This window comes from Cyclopterus lumpus, chromosome 3, assembly GCF_009769545.1.
Source record: "Cyclopterus lumpus isolate fCycLum1 chromosome 3, fCycLum1.pri, whole genome shotgun sequence".
Taxonomy (NCBI): domain Eukaryota; kingdom Metazoa; phylum Chordata; class Actinopteri; order Perciformes; family Cyclopteridae; genus Cyclopterus; species Cyclopterus lumpus.
Window position 1 is genome coordinate 15,437,345 of NC_046968.1, and position 21,827 is coordinate 15,459,171.

The window sequence follows — 21,827 nt, forward strand, 5'->3', positions numbered from 1 at the left end:
TCCATAAACTGTACCTGTTTGTCTGGTAGTTTGCATTTAGGTTCTCTTCCTCGCTGTCTCGTCTTCACCCTTTTCTCAAATAGCTCACAAGCCTGAAGAGTTTGGAACCCCTGGTATAATATTTGATAATGCATTGTTTTTTTATAAACTTAGATTATGTTTTAATGTAAAATATTAACCTGAAAGGTAACTGGTATCTGCACCTTTGAAATACATAAAGTGGAGTAGAAATATGAAGTAATATGTAAATATTCAAGTACAGTAAAATAGCTCAAAATTGTACTTAAGTACAGTTCTTAAAATGTAGGCTACCGAGTTACTTTTTACCACTGGTAGTTGTCAGATAATAACACCTACATTATATCAGTGGATATAGTGATTTAGTGTTGCATATTCTTGAGTAAAGGTACAGTTTACCAAATGACCACAAACCATCCTCAAACTGTCAAGATGGGTGGGGCTTTTTGTGGGCCTATAGGTGTCTGGGCCCCCTAGACAGTTGCCTGCATCGCTATGTTGGTAATCCATATTAAAATGCATATAATAATAATAATAATAATAATAATAATAATAATAATAATAATAATAATGATCATGATAATATTGTTGTGTCAACATACATAACCAATAATAACATTCATATTCAAACCGATTTAAACTGATATAGATAGTAATATGATAGTAACGTGCTCAGTAACGTCTTATGCTTACATGTTGTTTTTAATGCTGGGGGTCTTAGTGCGCATGCGTTTGCCCAACAGCTACTACTAACCATGCACATGCAGAGAAATCCCATAACGTGAGGGGTACTGCAGGGCAGAGCACACCGGAGGGACTCGCTAGTTGCCTTGCAGCTGTCGGTTTACCATCTACGCCCACCTTTATTTATACCCATGCATCACGTCGCGTTTGACAGCGACCCGTAGTTTTGTTGCACCGCGTCTTTAATTCACCAAGTGTTGCGACTCGCGATGTCGGAGGAGGACTGGGTGGTAACAACAACAACAGGGCGCGCTGCTGTCCCGTTAGCATCGCAACGACCTCCGGTCCATGTTGTTTAGCTCGAGTACGCCCGTTCACGCCTCCCGCCCAGTCCAGTCCAGCCCAGACACGCGCCGAGGCCCGCCGTGATGGCCGAGGAGGACCCCCAGCAGCAGCCGGACCGCGGGGCGAGGAGTCTGCCCGGCCTGCTCACCGGGCTGCAGGGCGCTGAGGCCAGTGCTCTGCAGCTGAGGATCAAGAACTCCATCTGGTGAGGACGCGCTCACACTATACCACTGTGCATAGGATGATGCTTCAAGGGGAAATAATGAGCTGAGATCTCATTTAAACTGAGGGTCAGTACCCAGAGGTTGAAGTAGTGAGTAAGAGTAGTGATACTACCATATAATAATACTTCATTAATGCAAGTAGTCCTGCATGCAAAATGTTACTACTTACGTGAATGTACACACGTATTATTAGCAAAATGTACAAGCATAAAATGTAACTTGTTGAGCAGAAATTTGGCCCATCATGAGTATTACATTATTGTATATTATGTCACTGAATTACTGATGCAATAATATGTAAGAAGCATATTGTTATAGTTGCTCAAGTGGGAGCAAAGTTTACCTACACTATATGCTTTTGTTAATCAACAACAATGAATTGCATTTTCAAGACTTGTTTTCAAGAAAAATGAGAATCTATAAAGTTAATGTCAAATTAATGTAAGGGAGTAAAATGCACAATGATTCCCTCTAAAATGAAGGGACAGAATTATAAAATGGCAGAAAAGTGAAAAACTAAATGCAGTACTTGAGCCAAATTCTACCACTCTGTTTATTGCTGTGTGTAAAAGAAGCAGAACCACATCATACACATTTTATATTACAAACAAACAAGTTTTACCATACTCATTGTGCAAGGCACAGTAGTTTCTATAAACGTCATTTTATTGCACTGTACATTATTGCTGAAATTTGACTTTTGCTGAAGATTTATTTTTATTTAAATTTGAACTTTTTTCATACTGTCAAATAGTTCAATCAATAACGATCACATAATCAATAACAGTATCTCATGTTCTATTTACAGATTATGTATTGTAAAGTATACCTGTACTCACATAAAGTGCAAGTACCACATTATAATGTACCGAAGTACATTATAATACTCATGTACTAATGTACTCATTGTTTGTGATGGTTGTAAGTGCTGACAGACTTATCTATAAAGATCGCCTTGGGATCAATAAGTTGTTTTAGGGTTGGGCGTTGACATAGACAGTGGTGGAATGTAACTAAGTGCATTTACTCAGGAATAGTACAATGTGGAGGTACTTGTACTTAACTCGTTAGAAGTTTTACTGCATTACACCTCGCCAAATATTGTAAATTTTGCAGTTGTTCTGCATATATATATATATATATATATATATATATATATATATAAATGCAGAACATATATATATACATGCAGAATAACTGGTGACTAGCTGTACAAAAAATACATAGTACTATTGGTACTTAAACTAAGTACTTTATTCAAGTAACATCAAACATAAACAATGTAACTAATCACTTCTGCTTTACTTTGAATAAGTGAACACATTGCTCAAGAGCAGAAGTGATTAGTTACATTACTTTGCATTACCTTCTCCAGCTCAGTCAAAGCTCCTTCAAACAACTCAGAAATGCCACACCTACATGTCAAATGATGGTGTTAAAGCTTCAATAGGCATCTTTAATGGAAGTCCCTTTTTGCCATATTTGCTCAAACTTTCACTATATCCTGACAGTAGTAGCTATTTCCTATTTCCTATTTCCTCTTAGTGCTCTCAATGGTATTTGCAAAATTCCAGCACGTAGGAACAAAAGTAACCAATCAGAGCCAAGGAATCTCTAACGCAGCTGTCAATCACTGCTTGTGAACTTAAGCTGTCAAACTAGGCAGCACTATGTTACAGTATTGCCTATTTCTCACCTCAAATATTTTCAGAAACATACTTTAATGTTATGTTTAGCTGTAAAATGAGAAAGTTTGTGACCCGACTGCCAGGTTTCAATTAATCGAGCCAAAACCCAGCAACACCCACCGAACCGAGCACACTTTCTGGTTTCACAGCTGAACAATACACACAAATATTTAAGTATTTGAGGTGCAAAATAGTTTCACAGATTATCTGTCTCATGTACTTTCAGGATACAGTGACAGTTTGAAAATATGTGACAAAAAGTTATTTTCATTAAAGTAACAGTAGCTTTAATACACTTGCATTAATAATCTAATATTGTAATGTATGATAATATAAATCTGACATGCTCATTCTGCTTATATAGTTTTGCACTTTCACTCATGGAACATTTTGACTGCAATAAAGTATTGATACTTTTACTTCAGTAAAGGCACCATGGCGCTAGTTCAGCCCTTCTTTCACCTCACACCCGCCTACTCATTTTTGCTATATTATTGATTGGTTGAAGGCGTTGTCACAGTAATAGTCATCTACATTCAACTTCCCTCTATTTCCATCATCAAAACACGACCGACATGCCGAAACCAACAGCTCCAGTATGTAGCTCCTGTAACAGCTGTGCTAAACCCTTGAAATACAAATATAATGGCATGTTTATTACCAAGATCTGTTTTAGTAAACTGCTCACACCACCAGACACGGCCATGCTATTATCCAAATTATTCTCATACCAGTTTATTTAAAAGAGCTTACTCAACTCACGTCTTTGCCTGGTTTTATAAAATGTCAAAAAGATTAACCAGACAGAAGCACATGAGTATGACATTACCAGTTGGAAATAATCAGGACTGACACGTATCTACTCGCATAACAAAATCAAAAACACTCATTCAAAGCCTTATGGAAAACTGAAATGTATTAAAACTACATTAATACAAGGGTTGCATACCACTGCCAGTCAGTTTAACAGCCCATTAATAATAGTAATAATACAGCAGTTGTTGTCTGTATTATAATACATTTTGTCGGCTATAATGTTGTATTCATGAATTGAATGATGTTTTAGGGTTAAGAGATGTCACAGTAGAAAAAATACTTAATTTAGTTAACAACTGATGTTGAATTTTGTCTATGGTTGTTGCTATATTGGGCTGTTTTCTGACTGAAAGCAGACTTTTAAAGCAGCCTTTTATTTCTGAATGTGAATGAACTCAAGTATCATTTAAATGTCAAACAGCCATAAAATGGCAAAGGGCTGAAATACCAGAAAGCACAACAGTTCAGAGGTGAAACGTCTGCAAGAAAACGTCAACAGAGAAACACATCACTATGCTAACATAATAGGATATTGGATATTTGTCCTGCTCCCTAAATCTTTAACCTTTAAGAGGATTAGAGCATAAATATTGACGTTGACTTGAGCGGCTGAGTAGTTCATGGTAGAGTGAGACCGTCTGAGACGGGGTCAGCAAGTTCATTTGCAACTATACCGTCACTGTGTCTTGATCACCAATGATAGTCTATCGTGAATTGCTACTGTTCCTCCTGGTTTTCTGTCAAGCCACCCAATCAGAGACTGAATTGCACCTGAATATTATACACAGTATGATTTAAAGTTAGCAATTCTTCTATCAATTCAGAGCCTCCGGTGTCATTTGGCGCCAAATCTGCCTAACAAACAGCTCAATGACGGCTCCCTAGTAACTGTGAATTAAAGTGAACGGTTCTTGTCGCGGCCTATAGCATCTCCTGATTCTGACCTGTCCGTTGTCTCTGAGTAAGAGTCTTTAAATGTGACATGCCTTCTGTGTCTTAGTCAACAACAACCTGACCTGTCTGCAGATTAGGAATTAGACCTGGATAAGTTATATTCATGTACCTTGGTTTGGCCCTAAGTTATGCCTCATTGCTTTAAATTTGTCTTTAATGCTTGTTTTTGCATGAAAAAAGTTATCTTGTATATGACTATATAGTTTATTTTGTTAGTTTGATCTGCATCTTTTGTCTAACTCTAACCAGAATGGTCAGTATGGATCAAACTGGGCTCCTTTCATTGTTGAATATACAATATACATATTAGTCAAAGTTGAAAGTCCATATTTCTTTTAGGCAAATTCATCTTTCAAGATATAGATATATGTGTAATAGATGTACTCAGTGACTGCACATGAATAACTGTGTTCTTCTGTCAGAGACAATGTTACCACAGTGGCCGTCTCTCTCTCTCTCTTTTTACATATGACAACATGTGTTCCTGGTGGAGGGATATATGATCTGAGAGATGCTGCAGGGTCGTCTCATGCCAAACATTCCTCTGCTTTATAAATAAATACACTTTAGGCACAAGCGTTCATGTTACATAAGCTTGATACTAATTTATACTTTGTCTCTGTTTTGCAGCAAATCTGTTCAATCAAAAGTGGAAAACATTCTGGTGAGTTAGCCCTTGACTGGTTTTAACTGACAAATTACAATTTAAATGAAGCCTTTTAATTTAACTGCTAACATATTTTTTGTAATGTATGTAGGGGTGAAATACTATTGATTCCTGATGGGTTTATTTGGTCCCAAGCATATTGTGGTTTATACAAAATAAATAAATAAGTATGTCCATACAATAGGAAAATGGTGTACAGAATATATAATAGCATACTTATATTGTTCCTTGGGTTACCAGTAATTGGTGAAAACGTTAAAAATATGTCCTGGGAGTGATAAAAGAAAAGTTCAAGGGATTGTTAAAATGTATAACCTAATGTGTAATGCTTGATCCTCTTTGGAGCAAATTTAATTTTGACCTGAAGGTTGGCCTAGTTCCAAAAACAGTACAGCTCTGGGAAGAATGACTGAGCTCTGGGATTGTTGTTATAGATTAATCTGACAATTTGTTTCTTAATTAATCGGTAAATCCTTTAATCCATAAAACATACAAAAGTTTTGAAGAATAACCATCACAACTCCGCAGAGAAACACAAATATATTTCACTAGTAATCATATTCTTGAAACAGGCAGCAAATCCTCACTATTGAGAAGCAAGAACCTGCATTATATTTGGCATTTATTTCTTGAAATTTATTTCTTCTTGTGTATATGTTGTAGTAAACCAAAACCCTTGGGAATATGCTGGGGACCACAAATATCTACAGTATAATGAAATATCTTTTACTAAATATCTGCAACTGATTTTTGATAGCTGAATATCTATTACCTAATATCAATAAGTCAATATCCGGCCCAAAAAAAGCTGTTTGTGAGGCAGAATATATATATATATATATATATATATATATATATATATATATATATATATATTACGTAGATGTTTACAGTGTATTTAGTTATCATGAATTATGTTTTGATGTCCATCATTTATACATTGTGACTAAGGCCGTGTTGACGTTTTTGTTTTGTGTGATGCTCTGGAGTAGATTTCATAACCTGCTATATAAGAAGTCGAGTGCTGTATTTAACTGTATGCTAGATTTGGTGTCCAGTGCTGTACAAGCCAGTTGCTATTCAACAACAATAGTATTTTATTTTTATTGTTTTATAATGTGCAGCTCCCTGGAGAGTGTGAGGGTCAACTCTAAAGCCTCATGGGTGTAGCCTACATGTTGAAAAAATAGAAATATTTGCCAAAGTCATGATGAATCAAAGTTTTATTTGAGCAGTTGTAGACACCATTTAACTTTACAGAATATCCCAGTATCAAGTTTCAACTTTTAATAAAAGAAACCCTCAATGCCAAAAATGAATTGTGGAGCCATGGCTCGTAGAAGTTGGCCAGGATTTTGGTTGTCCTGATTTAATACTCTATATATAAGGTGTGATGTCATGTAGTTGTAAATACAAACTGGTTCATCTACCCTCATCCCTTTCAAAAAAAGAAAGTCCAAAATGTCTTTTGACCTTGTGTAACCCTGTGTTGTTATCCTCCACACCTCCTCCTGATCGCTCCTTGCTCTCACCTCATATGACACACCTACAGCGTCTTGTGTCAGACGTTGTCTACTTCACAGTGTACAGAGCAGCACAAAACAAACTTCGACAGTGCAAATTAACCACCCACTCCTAAAATGTACACTGTGTTTGTGTTTTGCATGCTGGTAACAACTTTGGTAAAGTGGGGATTGGAATTCACTGTGCACAGCTGATGCCACATTACCATACAGACTTGATAGTCCAAGTCAGCAGAGCAGGAAGTGAGTCGCACAAAAAGAAAGTAACCACGTCCTCTGAATGATGCACAACCAGGTTTCAGCAGTATTGCCTCTGAAATGCAGCTCACATATACAACTAATTGCCTAACATTATTGCCTAGTTAAAACATATTGGATTATTATTTATAAGGATGATGTGTATTACCTGTATTCCTAATGGCTGCTGTCAGTTATCTTCAGCCATAAGAGCACTGTGGGGCCAGCAAGCTGCTCAAGGGGAAAGGTTACTGGCAGAGGATTCAAGTTCACCTTATAAGCCTCTCTGTCTGCCTGTCTGTCTGTCTGTCTGTCTGTTTGTCTGTCTGTCTGTCTGTCTGTCTGCAGCCATTTAAGATGCATGTGTGCAAATATTTGTGTGTCTCAGCTGTACAGCTGTAAGAATGCAGCATATTAACGCCAAGTATTTGTACATGGCTAGGTTTAAAGTCAGGTTACAACTTAATTCATGCTCCTCACTTCCAGCCCCGCTGCTTCACTGTGGGGATGGTATGTACGATATGCCACGTTTGGCTTATACCAAAAATGGGATTAAGTCTGACAGACCAAAAAAGCACCCTTCCAACAGTTGTATGCACCATCTCCACCTGTGAAGCTTATAAGTACTTCACAGGTCTCTTGGTGTCCTTTCTCACTTGTTTCTCTTCAGGCAGATAGTTAGGCCATACTCTTTTAATTTTCTTAATGCTTGATTTAAAAGAGGCCTCGACTGATTTAGTATTGCACTCCTATAACATTGTCTATTTTATTCCACGTATACTTCTTGTCAAAACGTGGTGCCTACAATACCCACAATGCAACACAACTGACACTACAGAGCAGAGATTCAGGTGTGTTACTCTATTAGTGGCTAATTTAGCCTGAAGCAAAGATGAGGAGAGGGCTATATATATGTTAAGCTCATTTCTTTATAACTCCACACCTCCAGATTTCTTTCTTTTCCTCAGTACCAACTGATGCTGACTCAAGTAACATCGCTTGAGTCAATTTAACTGATTTTGCACTGCTCCCCCTGGAGCCACAAAAGGCTTTTAACAACTTGTTTCACTCATGAAGTTGCCAACTAAAGTTAGACTTTCAGATACATTATGTATCATAATGCAAAAAAGTATTTTGTGTTTGGAATCAGTTTAAATCACCTTGTAGATATATTTGTTTTCTGTTTAACAGTTTAAAAACAGTTTAAAAATCTACTTTCATTCAGGGTTTTATAACAACATAACATGAACATTTTCAAGGGAAGTGAACATGTTTAACTGATTGTTACTGACATCCTTCCCAGATGGTTGGAGTATTGCTCCTTCTTCTGCTATCATGTATATTTTCCTTCTAAAGAATGGTAGAAATATTTAAGACTGTTTGTCGCTCAAGGTCATGCCAAGGACATTTAGTTAGCACACATCTTAGATACCAAGGCTAACAGGACAGCCCTAATGATATCTTAAAGCTGAAGATTACTTTTACGTTTGTGGAGGTAAGAGCAGCAAAAGGGTTTCTCTGCTGTTTGGATTTATTTAACTGTATTCACTCAAAATGGATATTTACAGGAGACAGAATTGAGCTTAATAAATGTTTAATATTCATCCAGTGAAGCACCTTGTTGCTCCAAATTTAAGTTGGCTTGGATAAGCCTGTGTGTACTGTTTGTTTGTGTTAGTACTCGTTAGTACTAGTCACGGGGGGAATTCTTGAGGAGGACTCAGACACAGAGTAGAAGTTCAGCTGACAATCCTTTATTTTCAACAGAAAATCACAGGGAAATCCCTGGAAACAAAAAAAACTCCTCTGAAGAGGGATGAACGGGGAAATGCTCTGGCCTCACCCATAGAGCTGGGAAATACTAAAAAACGGGAAGCCAACAAAAAACCTCTCTTAGCGAGGAAAGGAGAAAATAATCAATCACTAAAGAACTCTAAAATAATTCGAAGAGCTGTGAAGCAATAAATGGCGCAAGGCCTTGTTAGGCCGGGGACCCAGCTGCAGAGTGAGAGGGTCGTCACAATAATCATTTTCTGTCGGAAGGGGCGGGATGTCAGTTAATTTGATTGGATATAAATTTAAACAGGTAAAGTGATTTAGTTATCAAATTAACGTACATATTCTTTGAACCTTTATCGAGCCACTTGGAAACAGTTTGCAAGCTACAGGTAGTTCAAGTACTACTTGTTGGTGACCCCCAGTCAACAGCCTTTGGGCTAAATGCGTCACAATGACAAGGTTAACAGGTGTAGGAAGTGTAATGTTTTGCATCGTCACCATCTTATAGTTGGGTGTATTGGCATGCTAACATTTGCTTATTAGCACTTAACACAAAGTACAGCTGAGCAAAAGTCGGGTGCTCGCCACAGTTATTGTTCTTCATCTTGATGGTTTGATGAACGTGAGACTCAGATTTCATTGTAATGCATCCCATAGTTGTTGCTGAGACTTTAACTCAAAACCACAAATATGAACCTGCTGGTGCTCATGAAATAGTCAGAGAATCAGCAAAACCATTCATCCTCTCAAGATCATGAATGTCTATCCTACATTACTTGATGAAATTCCATCAAAAAAAGGTTGACATATTTCAGTCTGGACCACAGTGGTGACTGAACCCACTATCTGCTCCGCAGGTGTAGCAGGATGACCTCTACCTTTAAATCCAAGGCAGGAAGCTACTTCCTGCTGATGAATAGGAAGGCCAAATATTAAAACTATATTATTTGTGTACCCTTTTTTTTGTACAGCAAGATGTGGAGAAATTCTCAGACATTGAAAAACTCTACCTCTACCTTAAGTTGCCTTCTGGTCCAACCAGCAACATTGATAAAAGGTAAGAATACACCTGCTTTCTCACAATATTTATAAAAACAATGTACAGTTGATGAAGTGGCAAACATTCATCAAACAGTTTGTTTTTGTCTTGAATGACATAGAATGGTGAAATAACAATGACACACAGACAAAGTTAGATTATCTTTGGTGAGGATGATTTCTCAGGACTAGCTGAGGTTACAGTGACTTGAGTGAGCCAAGTGTTGTTATTTTGCTTTGTCATTTGTCGATCAATCAATGATCCACGTCTTCTCTCAGTGACCAGAGCGCCCTGTCATCAAGCCGCACTCAGCAGATGCATGCGTTTAATTGGATCCGCCATCATTTGGAGGAATACCCAGAGACATCTCTTCCCAAACAGGAGGTCTATGATGAATACAAGTAAGTGCAAAGAGTCCAACACAGAGACTTTATTGTTAATCATATAGTGTTTCTTATTAAACACATACAAAATAATACATCTGATTTGTTTACCTACCTATAGACTCCACTATGTATTTGCACATGTTTCATTGGTGTTCACCTCTTGAATAGATAACCGCTACTAATGGTCGAGTTTCTTTCTCTTCTAAATTACTGGCGGCTGAAGCAACAGTATAAATAGATGCAGCAGGCATGGGAATCACTAAGAGCACCATGTGTTGGTAATATTAGAATGGAAAGTCTGAGACAGCCATTGAAATGCTCTGACAGTGTTATGTAACTGCCTTTTTAACTCTACTAGATCAGAAATACAGTGCCCTCCAGAAATATTGGCGCCTTTAGGATAGACAGATTAAAGGGCTTTAAAGAGACATTATGTGCTTCACTTCAAAACAAAAACTTTGTTTTCGCCAAAGAAACAATCACATTTGGCACTATCTTTTTCAAATGGTACAAGTACTGAAGTGAGGTAAACATTGCATGAAAGAAGGATTACCTCCCTTTATGTTACACAGAAATGGGGATAATGCCGAATCAACCACAATACAACAATGTAGATACGAACGTAACTTAGTTCAGTTATCAATTTACAAATTTGTCAAACTGAGTCACTTTTACAACTTTATTGTTGCAAAATGTCTTTACATATTATACCGTGAAACCTATATTGACTGATTTTTCTTTGGCCAGACGAATCGTAAACACAACGTTGACATTCATTTATTCTGTCTGTGATGTCTTTCAGGAGCTTCTGTGACAATCTAAACTACCATCCACTGAGTGCTGCAGATTTTGGAAAAATGATGAAAAATGTCTTCCCGAACATGAAGGCGCGTCGACTTGGCATGAGAGGAAAATCAAAATATCCTTCAGTGGAATGGATTGTAACAGTCTAGGTCTGTCTCTGGTCACAGACCATCTGCTGTTGGAGTTCATAAGCTCTCTAAATATAGATGTGAAATTAAATAAAGTCCCCCTCTACCTCAGAAGCAGAAGCATAATACAGAGGCCATCGGGGGAGTCACTGTGATCTTAACCTTCATGACGCAATTGTCATTTTTTTGTCTTCTGCTGATGACGTAAAAGTGCAAAACTTGATTTATAATTATAACCTTCAGTCATGTTATGGGTTATGATGGCGAAACACTTTTGCCTCTTAAAGGGAGTTTGCTTTATACTTGTTAGCAAACTGCTAGTGTCCGAGGAATCAAGGATTGGTTTTCATTATTAGTTTGACAATAAACACTAATTTAAATAATCTGTAAAAGAACTTGTTCAATATCAGCATATTGAACACATTTTAAATTAAAATAGTTTCATTGCAGCAAAGTGGTTACATTTCTTGAAACATAAATATTCAATTTCAAGCATGAAAATTCTTATTTTCAGATTTCAGGCCCTTGATATAAAATAATCTAAAATCTTAATTGTACATTGATTTGACAAATGAAAAACAGTTTTGGATAAAGATATTGTCCAATTTTCTCATTGATTTTTGCATTGAGAATTTAACTGGACTGAACTCGGACTGCCCAATCTATATTACTGCAGACGTTGGAATCACATGTTTTTAATCTTAACACCAGTTTACATATTGCTACAGTGGACTGAGGAAGAGGCCCTTTGTTCACATGCCATTGTTACCCTCTCTGGACCTCCATAAAACAGGAGATGGGGTAATGTTTTGACTACATTCTTGTCAATGTCCTGTCATGCAATGTATCATGTATGTGTATATATATATACAATATATATACATGTAAAAACAAAAATAATTTGTGTGTAGCTCCAGTGTGATGTTTTAGAGTCACCGGGCCAGCTGAGCAGCATAAAGGAGGATGTGCGATTTGCAGCCTGTGACCTGGTGTGCGAGTGGGCCCAAAAGGTGCTGAAACGCCAGTTTGATGCCGTGGAAGACTTGGCTCGCTTCCTAATCGACAGCCATTACATCAGCAACAAGTCTCTGGCAGCTCTCACCATTGTTACCGGCACAGCAACAGGTCAGACGCTCTCTAGATCGGCTTCATGCCGCCTCTGTAAAAACAGGTCAACTGTGACATCTTGAGGCGGTGGCCTGCTACTGCTTTTTTATGTCAGTGAAAACAAGTGTCTGCTTTAATTTGTTTTCATTAGGACAGCTGTATGTTTCAAGTACTCAACTTTTCAGCTTTCCTGGAGATCTCTGGTACATACATATCACACATTCAATATGTGGATAAACAAAGATTATTCAGTATTATAGAATCAATAAGTGCTCACACATTTCAGACCCAAATGCAGTTGCACTTAAATCAGACCGTATAGTTGAAAATACATACATGAATGTAACTATCTGATGTTGCAGCTGGTTGTATTTGTCTAATTATCAGTGTAAATGTATCTGCGCTTGTTTGTTTGTATAATTTGATCCAGTTATTGACATTATTAACAAATGTATGTTATTTGATTTTGATTATGTTGTATTGGGATCAGCTGTTTTTTTTAAATCTAAAAACCCCAAATTGTTTCTTAGCTTTTGGACTTTGCACACATTATTGTATTCATGTTTTATTCTTTTTACTTTTTGAATGCGTGGATTCCTGGATGTTTCATATTATAAACAATAAGTTGGGGTATTTTCCAAAGTGCTATGATCAAAGCATATTGTCTTTACATATTATGATGTTGAGGCTATTACTTTTTACTATGAACATTAACATGATAGATTTCTAATCTCCCGCTGTTCCCTTTTTTTAGAGGTTAAGCCTCCACAGACGGTGTCAGCGTTTGTCCCCACTGCTGAGGCTCACTCCTTCCAGCCTCATGGGACGACTCTGTCCTCACCCTCTGTTGATGCAAAGCAGCAGCTCCAGAGGAAGATTCAGAGGAAACAACAAGAACAGAAGCTGTACTCCCCTCCTGGAGAGGGACAACTCAAGAGGGCAGATGACAGTGTGCCTTGTGCCAGCCCAACCCCTCCGTCACCTCAGCCAACTATAGGCATCGTGGTGGCTGCTGTCCCGAGCCCCATCACGGTGAGAAAGCAGCCCTCTCAGCAGCATGTAGTATTTTGTCCTATCTTTTGTATTCACCACACTGTAGAGTAAATACAAATCTAGATTTTATTAAAATTTGACTTAAAGTGGGAAATTATATATTTTGTGTTCATGCTTAGAACCTGATAAACACAATTTGCGTCCCAAAGTCACCATTTCTTATCTAATAACACATTGAATTCATTAGTAAAGATGAGTGCAGTCATTTTCTTTTTTATTCTATTAAATAATGTTACACTGATATCAAATAAGTAATCACACTAATGCAAATTGCATTAAAAAATGGTACCTCTCATCTTGTCTACTGTGTAAAACAATATAGACAGTCAATTATATTTGTTACTGCAATGTCTCAACATTTTAGTGAGTCATTTGGTTCAAATATGAGTGTAAAGATGGCATTTTTAGGAAACCACATCATTAGTCAAAACAAATAATAATTTATTTGGGATTTAGTCATAACAGTTTACAGAGTTAATGTGTTATCCACTTATATTCAACAGAATGTAAACTAAGGTGAACTAAAAACGCAAACCCATTTTTGTAACCCAACTAATATCACTAAGCTTTTTTTCATACATTTAGACATCACATTGTTTAAAATAATCCACATAAAGAAACACCAAATGTAAAAATGGTCCTGTGTCTCCAATTTGTACAAAAGATTTATTTTGATACAAACCTATGATGTTCATTATCATGATCATTATTATAACCACAATATTATGTCACTTCAGGTATCTATCATCTATTGATGTGTTGTTTTGAAACTCTAAATTGCATGCTAACATATTTCTGGTAACACCCTCAATGACAACGGATGATACCCCTGAATATCCCAAGCTGTCCTGAAAACAACACATGGTCTGCATCGCTGATGGCCTGATGGCAGTTTTATAACTAGAGAGCGTTTGTTTTCACAGTTTAACATTTTGGATGCAGACCGTTTGATTATTCAGTTGTCCACTTTCTGATTGACCTTCCCTCCCTGCAGGTACAAAGAAGCAGGCAGCTGTTGTCCCCCAGCCCAATGGGAACAGTAGAGGGCAAAATGCTGCCTATTAACTTCCAAATGGTGACCCAGCCGGTCCAGGCAGTGAAACAGAGCCCCAAAACCCCACAAAGTATTGTAGCAAGTCCAGTGGGAGAACGCACGGCTCGGCAGCGCTATGCGCAAATCCTGCCCAAACCTACGGCCACGACTGCTATCACTTTGCGCTCTCCCTCCACCATGATCATCGGGAACAGCCCTGTTAAGACTGTGATGACCACATGTCATGTCAGCCCAGTCAGTTTGGTAAAGATGACAGCCATATCACTCTCACCCAACAGCAGCAATACTACCACTTCCCTCGCAAACGCCACTCTACGGCCGGCATCTGCAGGCATTAGTAGTACTTTGTTTGCAGAAGACATCAGTTACAATCAAAGCATGAGGAGTACTTCTGCATTCCCCATCCTGGCCCCGGTGGCCCGGTTTGGGCAGACTACTAACACTCATACCATCGATGTTGAAATGGAAGTTGAAGCTATACATAAATACAGCCAAATGCAAAATCCTGGTGCTTTAGCTTTCCCTCAAGAGGCAATGGCAAATAGGGCTGGAGGGGCTTTCCAGAGGGCTGCCAGTGTTCCCATACCTCAGTCTAAAGGCTTCTTGAGTTTGGAGGACACATCCAGCACCAATTGCAATGGAAATTTCTCTTCAAGCTCTAATACTGTTAGACCGGGTGAAAACAGCTATAATGGAGCAAATAATACAAGCGCCTTGCACTTAACTCCGAATACCAGCGCTGTTTCTTTTCTGAACACCAGCACACATCCTTCATTTGGGGAAAGCAGCAATGTAATACCAGTAAAGGAAGGTTTCCTGTCCACTAAGAGCCTCAGGAAACGTTCAAGCCTAAGTCCAGACCTTTCTCTGATCAAAAGGGCTTTTATGCCCCAGCAGCCAGTAGAGGGCGGTGCTGGTCTTGGATATAGGATTAGAAACACCCTCGCTAACATCCTCAGGCCAGGAGCTCCAACTAGACCTGAAAGTGCACCAGCTGCCAGAGAGGTAGAGAAGAAAATGATCTCTGTCCCATTTGCTCAAGTCCACGCACCTTGCACTTCCTCTGTCAGAGCCAGTGGCTTCTACTCTGTTGCCAAAACACAGAGCTCAATGCAGAGGAAAAACACTTCCACTGTTATGGAAACCTGCACCTCAGTCAGTCACCCATTAATTCAGCAACAGCAGGGGCACACAATGTCTAACGTGCATGCCATACCTAATAACCCCGGCCTCCAAACACATTCAGGTGTGAGTGATGTTAGGAGTTCAGCCACAGGGAGCCTGGAGGGAGCTCAACAACATACCTATTCTAAGTCTATGTCTGTTACCACACCCTTAGACTTTTTGAATCAAGCTTCATCGTCAAGCCAGCTCCCTATGCAGACCGATATGGACTACTTTCCCTTTGATGATGATGTGACTCAGGACAGCATTGTGGAGGAGCTGGTGCAGATGGAGGAGCAGATGAAGCTTAACAACGTGCAGGAGTTTGGAAACTGTGTTGCACTGCAGGGCCAACAGGCTGTGATGCCAGACAGCATGATGTCTACCAATCAGACCATGACCTCTTACTATCATGCTGCAAACTGCCGCAGCAACCCGATCCAAACTCCAACACCTACTCCAACTCCAACTCCCACACCCACATCGGAAATGATGGGAGGAATCCAAAGCTTCACCAGAGAGAGCCCCTTCTCCCGCATCGCCTCCACAACACCAGTGGACAGCGCACTGGGAAGCAGTCGACACACCCCAGCTGGTACTCCACACTCCAACTGCAGCAGCACTGTGCCTCCCAGTCCAGTGGAGTGCAGAAACCCATTTGCATTTACACCCATCAACTCCAGCATCACTGGTTTCCACGACGGCAGCACCATCTCCAGCAGCCCAGTCAAGCCCATGCAGAGACCGATGGCAACCCACCCAGACAAGACCAGGCTGGAGTGGATGAATAACAGTTACAACAGCAGCAGCGGGAGCTTAAACAAGTCAAACAGTGGAATGGGAATCCTCCCCAGCTATCAAAGCCTGATCGGTGACCATTTCCAAAAACCTCATGCTTTCGCCGTCCCTCATGCACGGCACCACGACAGCCATTTTGGGCGTTTGACTCCCATCTCGCCGGTGCAGCAGCAGGTAGCTAACACGGCCAAGCAGGAGGGCTTTGCTGTGCCGGCCCCTCTGGATAACAAAGCCGCCAACACACCTGCCTCAACCTTTCGATGTCGCAGTGTAAGTCCCGCTGTGCATCAGAGGAACTTGAGTGGAAACACAGGAAACCTTCCCCATATCCCTCATTCAGTAGTGTCTCCCTTTAACTCTCCTGTGACGCCAGAGATGTTAAACATCTTTGCGAACAGACAGACACAGTTTGGGGTGAGCAGCATGGCGCAGAGGAGCCATTCTGTGCCGCTCAACATCCTGATGCAAACTGAAGTCCAGCCCACACTGGGCCAACACTGCAACAGCAAAAACATCACCAATGTCCTTCTGAGCAAGCTGGATGGAGACCATGACGACACTGTTCGGGGGCTGGGCATCAATAACTTACCCTCCAGCTACACTGCACGCATGAACCTCACCCAGATCCTCGAGTCTGACCCCGAACTCTCCTGCAGTGACCACCACCTCAGCCTGATGACCTCTGACTCCACCAGCAGATGCAAGTTGCAGAGGCCAAATTACCTCATCGAAAATGCTATTAATGAACAAATGATTCTCTCGGCAGGTGACAGCCGAGTACAATCAGCTTCCAGAGAGCAGCATCGACAACAGGCCCAGTCTATGTTGTTAACGTTGTGCTCACAGCAGCATCAAGAAGAACTACAGCAGCAGTTGGATTTCAGCAGCACTGTGAAAGACCTACTGGCAGACAACAGCCTTACTGCTGGAAGTCAGCTCATGGAGCAGGTGTCAGAGCTAACCACAGGCACAGCCGATTTCCCTTGTGAAATCAGATTGACATCGGAGCTCTCCAGTAGTATCAATGACCTTAACGCATTGGACACAGACCTTCTGTTTGACCCCAACCAGCAGCAAGGGCAATATCAACATGCTGCTGCAGAGGATGAGTTGGTGAATGATGTGCTGTTTCAGCAAATTACCAGCGACACAGCACATTCAAGTGGACTTGACTGGCTGGAAAGCAAAGATCATCCAACTGTTGGGTTGATGGGTTGAGAATAGAGCTTTTTTTTTGTCATGTTGAACACGTGAACCTGTTGTTCTTGTTTGTTTATTTATTTTCAGGTATTTACACTTTATAATGCAACACTGGACACATTGAGGTTTGTCCAGTTTAAGTGCCAGGCTGAACTGCAATAATGCTGCAGCACTCTGATGAAAATGCTGGTCATTTCTTTGTAATTAGAGGACATCGCCTCACATTGTTTGATCAAGAGCATTTACAACAAGTAAACAAAAGGTACTGAACAAATAACAATATTTCACTGAAAAGTCAGAAAAAAACATCATAACAGAGCCATGGATTTCATAGTGTAAAGAAATGTATACATTAAGGAGGAATTTATGAAAAAAATTATAATACAAAAATATTGATTTATCATTGTGTCTAACTCTTTTAACTGAAGCATTATCTAACAAAAGCATAATGTGAATAATGATTGCTGAACTAATAATACGTCATATTTGCAACATTTGTGTGCGATGCATATTCACTGAAAAAAACTGCAAGTATAACAAGTTATCTTTGCAGGAGCTTTAGGTGTTAGTCTTGTTTATGTGCATTTTTTTTTAGCTGAAAAATATTTTTAACGAGACATGTTTGAAAGTATACACTCGGTTCATAGAAATATAATTCTGTGACAGAAACAGAGATTCATCCATAGAAATCCCTTTAATATATTCCTATGATCTGCTGGAGTTGGCATGGAGCATATGATAGGATGCAGAACAATTTAAAATATACAATGAATTGGCTGATTCTATAAACATTTTATGGAATACATGAAGAGTAATACTTGAAGCCTACCAGAACCACAAAAGAAAGGGATCCATGTAAAAACTCAGTTCATCTGGTCCACATGTTCAAGCTTGGAGATGTCGTTAATTTTTATGCGGCCTTCCTGACAGTCATCCCAGACTTAATAATCATCTCCCGAATCAAACGTCTGCTCAATATGGAGCTCAGACAGCTTGAAGATGATGATATCAATAATAGAATGTGGCCTCTTTTGCACTTTGTATTGTTTTTCAAGCCACATTTTGCAAAAGTTTAGAAAAAGATAAATTGTCTTGTACAATCTGAACTTTAACGTTGCAGAAACTCTCATGAAGCTCTTTTATTAACATGGAAAAAACATTGTTTTTGTTCATTGTTAAATCCATATTAAGAAAACCAGCAGTGTAAGATGAGGGCTCTTCTCTTAATCACTTGTAGATCAAAATGTAAAGAATTTATGAAAGAAACCATTTCATAATAATTAAACTAAACCCCATGAATGTGGGGTTTCTGCACTTTTAGATTATGATTCTTGTATAAAAGAAGTTAGAGTAAGAGTTATGGGACATAATAATAGCCATTTTTCTTAGCACTTAGAAAATGCATTATTGTATTGTGTGCAAATAACTTATTTGATTCAGAGGTGGAGGTTTTCATCTGATAAAAAATGTATTAAATAGATTAAATTGAGCAATAATTAACTCCTTATCTCTAAACAACTTGAACAATTTTGCTTCCAACTGTAGCACTCCTCATACTGCACTGACAATCTGTAATACTTGTGTTTCTTAACATGCACTGAGTTTTATTTGAATGATAGATGAACATGTTTGACTGCATGGCCTGAGGAGATCAATCATAAAATCACCGATCATATATGAAAGTGTTGATTTGCACTGATTTAGAGCTGCGTGTGAAGCAGTCATGCAACCACAGATGAGATGAGACTCACAGGTGCTCCCTGAGTGTTCTGGTTTCTGAGCCTTATGTCCATACCAAAGACTAACTGTTACATATAACCTGCAATAACATGCACTAAGATATTGAGTGACATACTGAGTTATGTCTGGTAACAGCCATAACGACTATATTCTGTAATGTGAAGAATAAAATGAGAAATAGTTGAAACATTGGGGACAGTTGCAGCACTGGAAAACCTTTTCTTTATATAATCAGTTCATCGGGACAATGTTAAGGATTTTTTTGTTTACTATTGTTGATGCTTTTGTAAAACCAACTGGTAAATAATGTTTTATAGAGGCAAAAAAGACACTGTAATTCATCCTGTTTCTCTGTGTTAGCATTAGAGAGTGTGTTTTTATTTTTTTGTCAGTCTCACTGTCGTTCAGGGTGTTTGTGTGTTTACTATTTATTCAGCGTGTGTTTGTACAGAAGATGTACCCTTGCAAACCATATAATCTTGGAAATTCACAATAATCATGATGTTTGGTAGCATACATGTTTTGTGTCATAGCATATAACCACATATCATATACGGTACTTTTGTTCAACAGGTGATTGGTCCAATGTGGTGAATAATACGAAAATGTAACAAAACTCTCAAAATTCAAAACCTTTCAGAACTGAATTTTGGTTGAAAATTGTCCAGGAAAATATTTGCTGAAAAAGTGTAAATGAGACAATCTATAATTATAAGGTGTAATATTAATGTCGTGGTATATTGCAAATGCAGAACATTGAATCTCTTTCAGTGTGTTGATAAATATTGTGCGTTGTTTTATACATTTTTAGAAAACCTTTAATTTCTCTAAAAGCAGATTATGTATGTAATATATACTCTCATTTTGAATATGATTTAACGTTGATCAATTTAGACAAACGTTTCTTATTTATGTTTTAGTTTATCTTTCCTGTGTCTGTGAAAACCAGCCACGCATCGATTTGGTTAACACTGGTTTGTGTTTAAAGAAGACTTTACCCTTCCTCTTGCTGAAAGTGGTTCAGAGCTGTAGAACTGCCCTCTACTGTTGTGTTGCTGTGAACAGTGAACTGGGGATTTTTTTAATAAGGGGAAGTGCTTGTTGATACTGCTTTTTAAAGAGTTTTTCAAACAATAAACATTTTTAAGTACATAACTATCCTGGAATCAGTGTTTTTTTGTATATGTGTATATACCAGATATATTGCCAGGCATGGTGGGACCATCAGTGAGACCCCATTTTACTCTGAGGTGTCCTGACTTCAAAGCAACCCTTGCCCTCAGTTTAATTTCAGTAAATTGAGTTTCAGTAACTCCTCCTATGAATCGCCACCTTAACGTGGTGGAGGAGTTTGAGTGGCTCAGTGATCCTGGGAGCTATGTTGTCCGGGGCATCAGCCCCTTGTAGGGTCTCCCAAGGCAAACAGGTCTCGGGGGAGAGCCCAGACTAAGAGCGGTTCAATAAACCCTGATGATAAGCAGCCCACGGACTGAAGCTACCTTGGCGGGGGACTCGGCTAGAAAGACCTGGCAAGCCCAAACGTGTAGTGAGGGTGAACTGGGAACGTCTGGCAGAGGATCCTGTCCGGGAGGTCTTCAACTCCCACCTCCGGAAGAACTTCTCACAAATCCCGAGGGAGGCTGGGGACATGGAGTCCGAGTGGACCTTGTTCAAAGCCTCTATTGTGGACGCGGCTGCTCGGGGCTGTGGCCGGAAGGTCATCGGTGCCTGTCGTGGCGGCAACCCTAGAACCCGGTGGTGGACACCGGGGGTGAGGGAAGCCGTCAAACTGAAGAAGGAGGCCTTTCGGGCCTGGCTGGCCCAGGAGTCTCCTGAAGCAGCTGACGGGTACCGGCAGGCCAGAAGGGCTGCAGCGGCGATGGTCACGGAGGCTAAAACTCGGGCATGGGAGGAGTTCGGGGAGGCCATGGAGAAGGACTTTTGGTTGGCCTCAAGGAAGTTCTGGCAAACCATCCGACGGCTCAGGAAGGGAAAGCACGGTCTACCCCAGGGTGTTCTCAGCAGGGGGGGGGAACTGCTGACCCGGACTGGGGACATCGTCGGGCGGTGGAAAGAGCACTTTGAGGAACTCCTAAACCCGGCCAACATGTCCCCCGGAGAGGGGGCAGCGCCGGAAGACTTTGGGGTGGTTTCACCCATATCCCTGGCAGAGGTCGCTAAGGTAGTCAAAAAGCTCCTTGGTGGCAAGGCGCCAGGGGTGGATGAGATCCGCCCTGAGATGCTGAAAGCGCTGGACATTGTTGGGCTGTCTTGGTTGACACGTCTTTTTAGTGTCGCATGGGGGTCGGGAACAGTGCCCATGGACTGGCAGACCGGGGTGGTGGTTCCCATCTTCAAGAAGGGGGACCGGAGAGTGTGCTCGAACTATCGTGGTATCACACTGCTCAGCCTCCCTGGA

At 39.9% G+C, this 21,827-nt stretch overlaps 1 protein-coding gene across 1 annotated transcript; it reads left to right on the forward strand.

Moving 5' to 3' along the window:
- Positions 1-784: 784 nt before the first annotated feature.
- On the forward strand, positions 785-20,544 carry LOC117728721 (DNA-binding protein RFX7-like). The gene is made up of 9 exons (XM_034529520.1): positions 785-1,252; positions 5,360-5,393; positions 9,907-9,992; positions 10,253-10,375; positions 11,163-11,279; positions 12,009-12,093; positions 12,204-12,417; positions 13,154-13,431; positions 14,447-20,544. Exons 1-9 carry the CDS (start codon positions 1,131-1,133, stop codon positions 17,684-17,686), a joined length of 4,299 nt encoding a protein of 1,432 aa, XP_034385411.1. The 5' UTR covers positions 785-1,130; the 3' UTR covers positions 17,687-20,544.
- Positions 20,545-21,827: the final 1,283 nt, after the last annotated feature.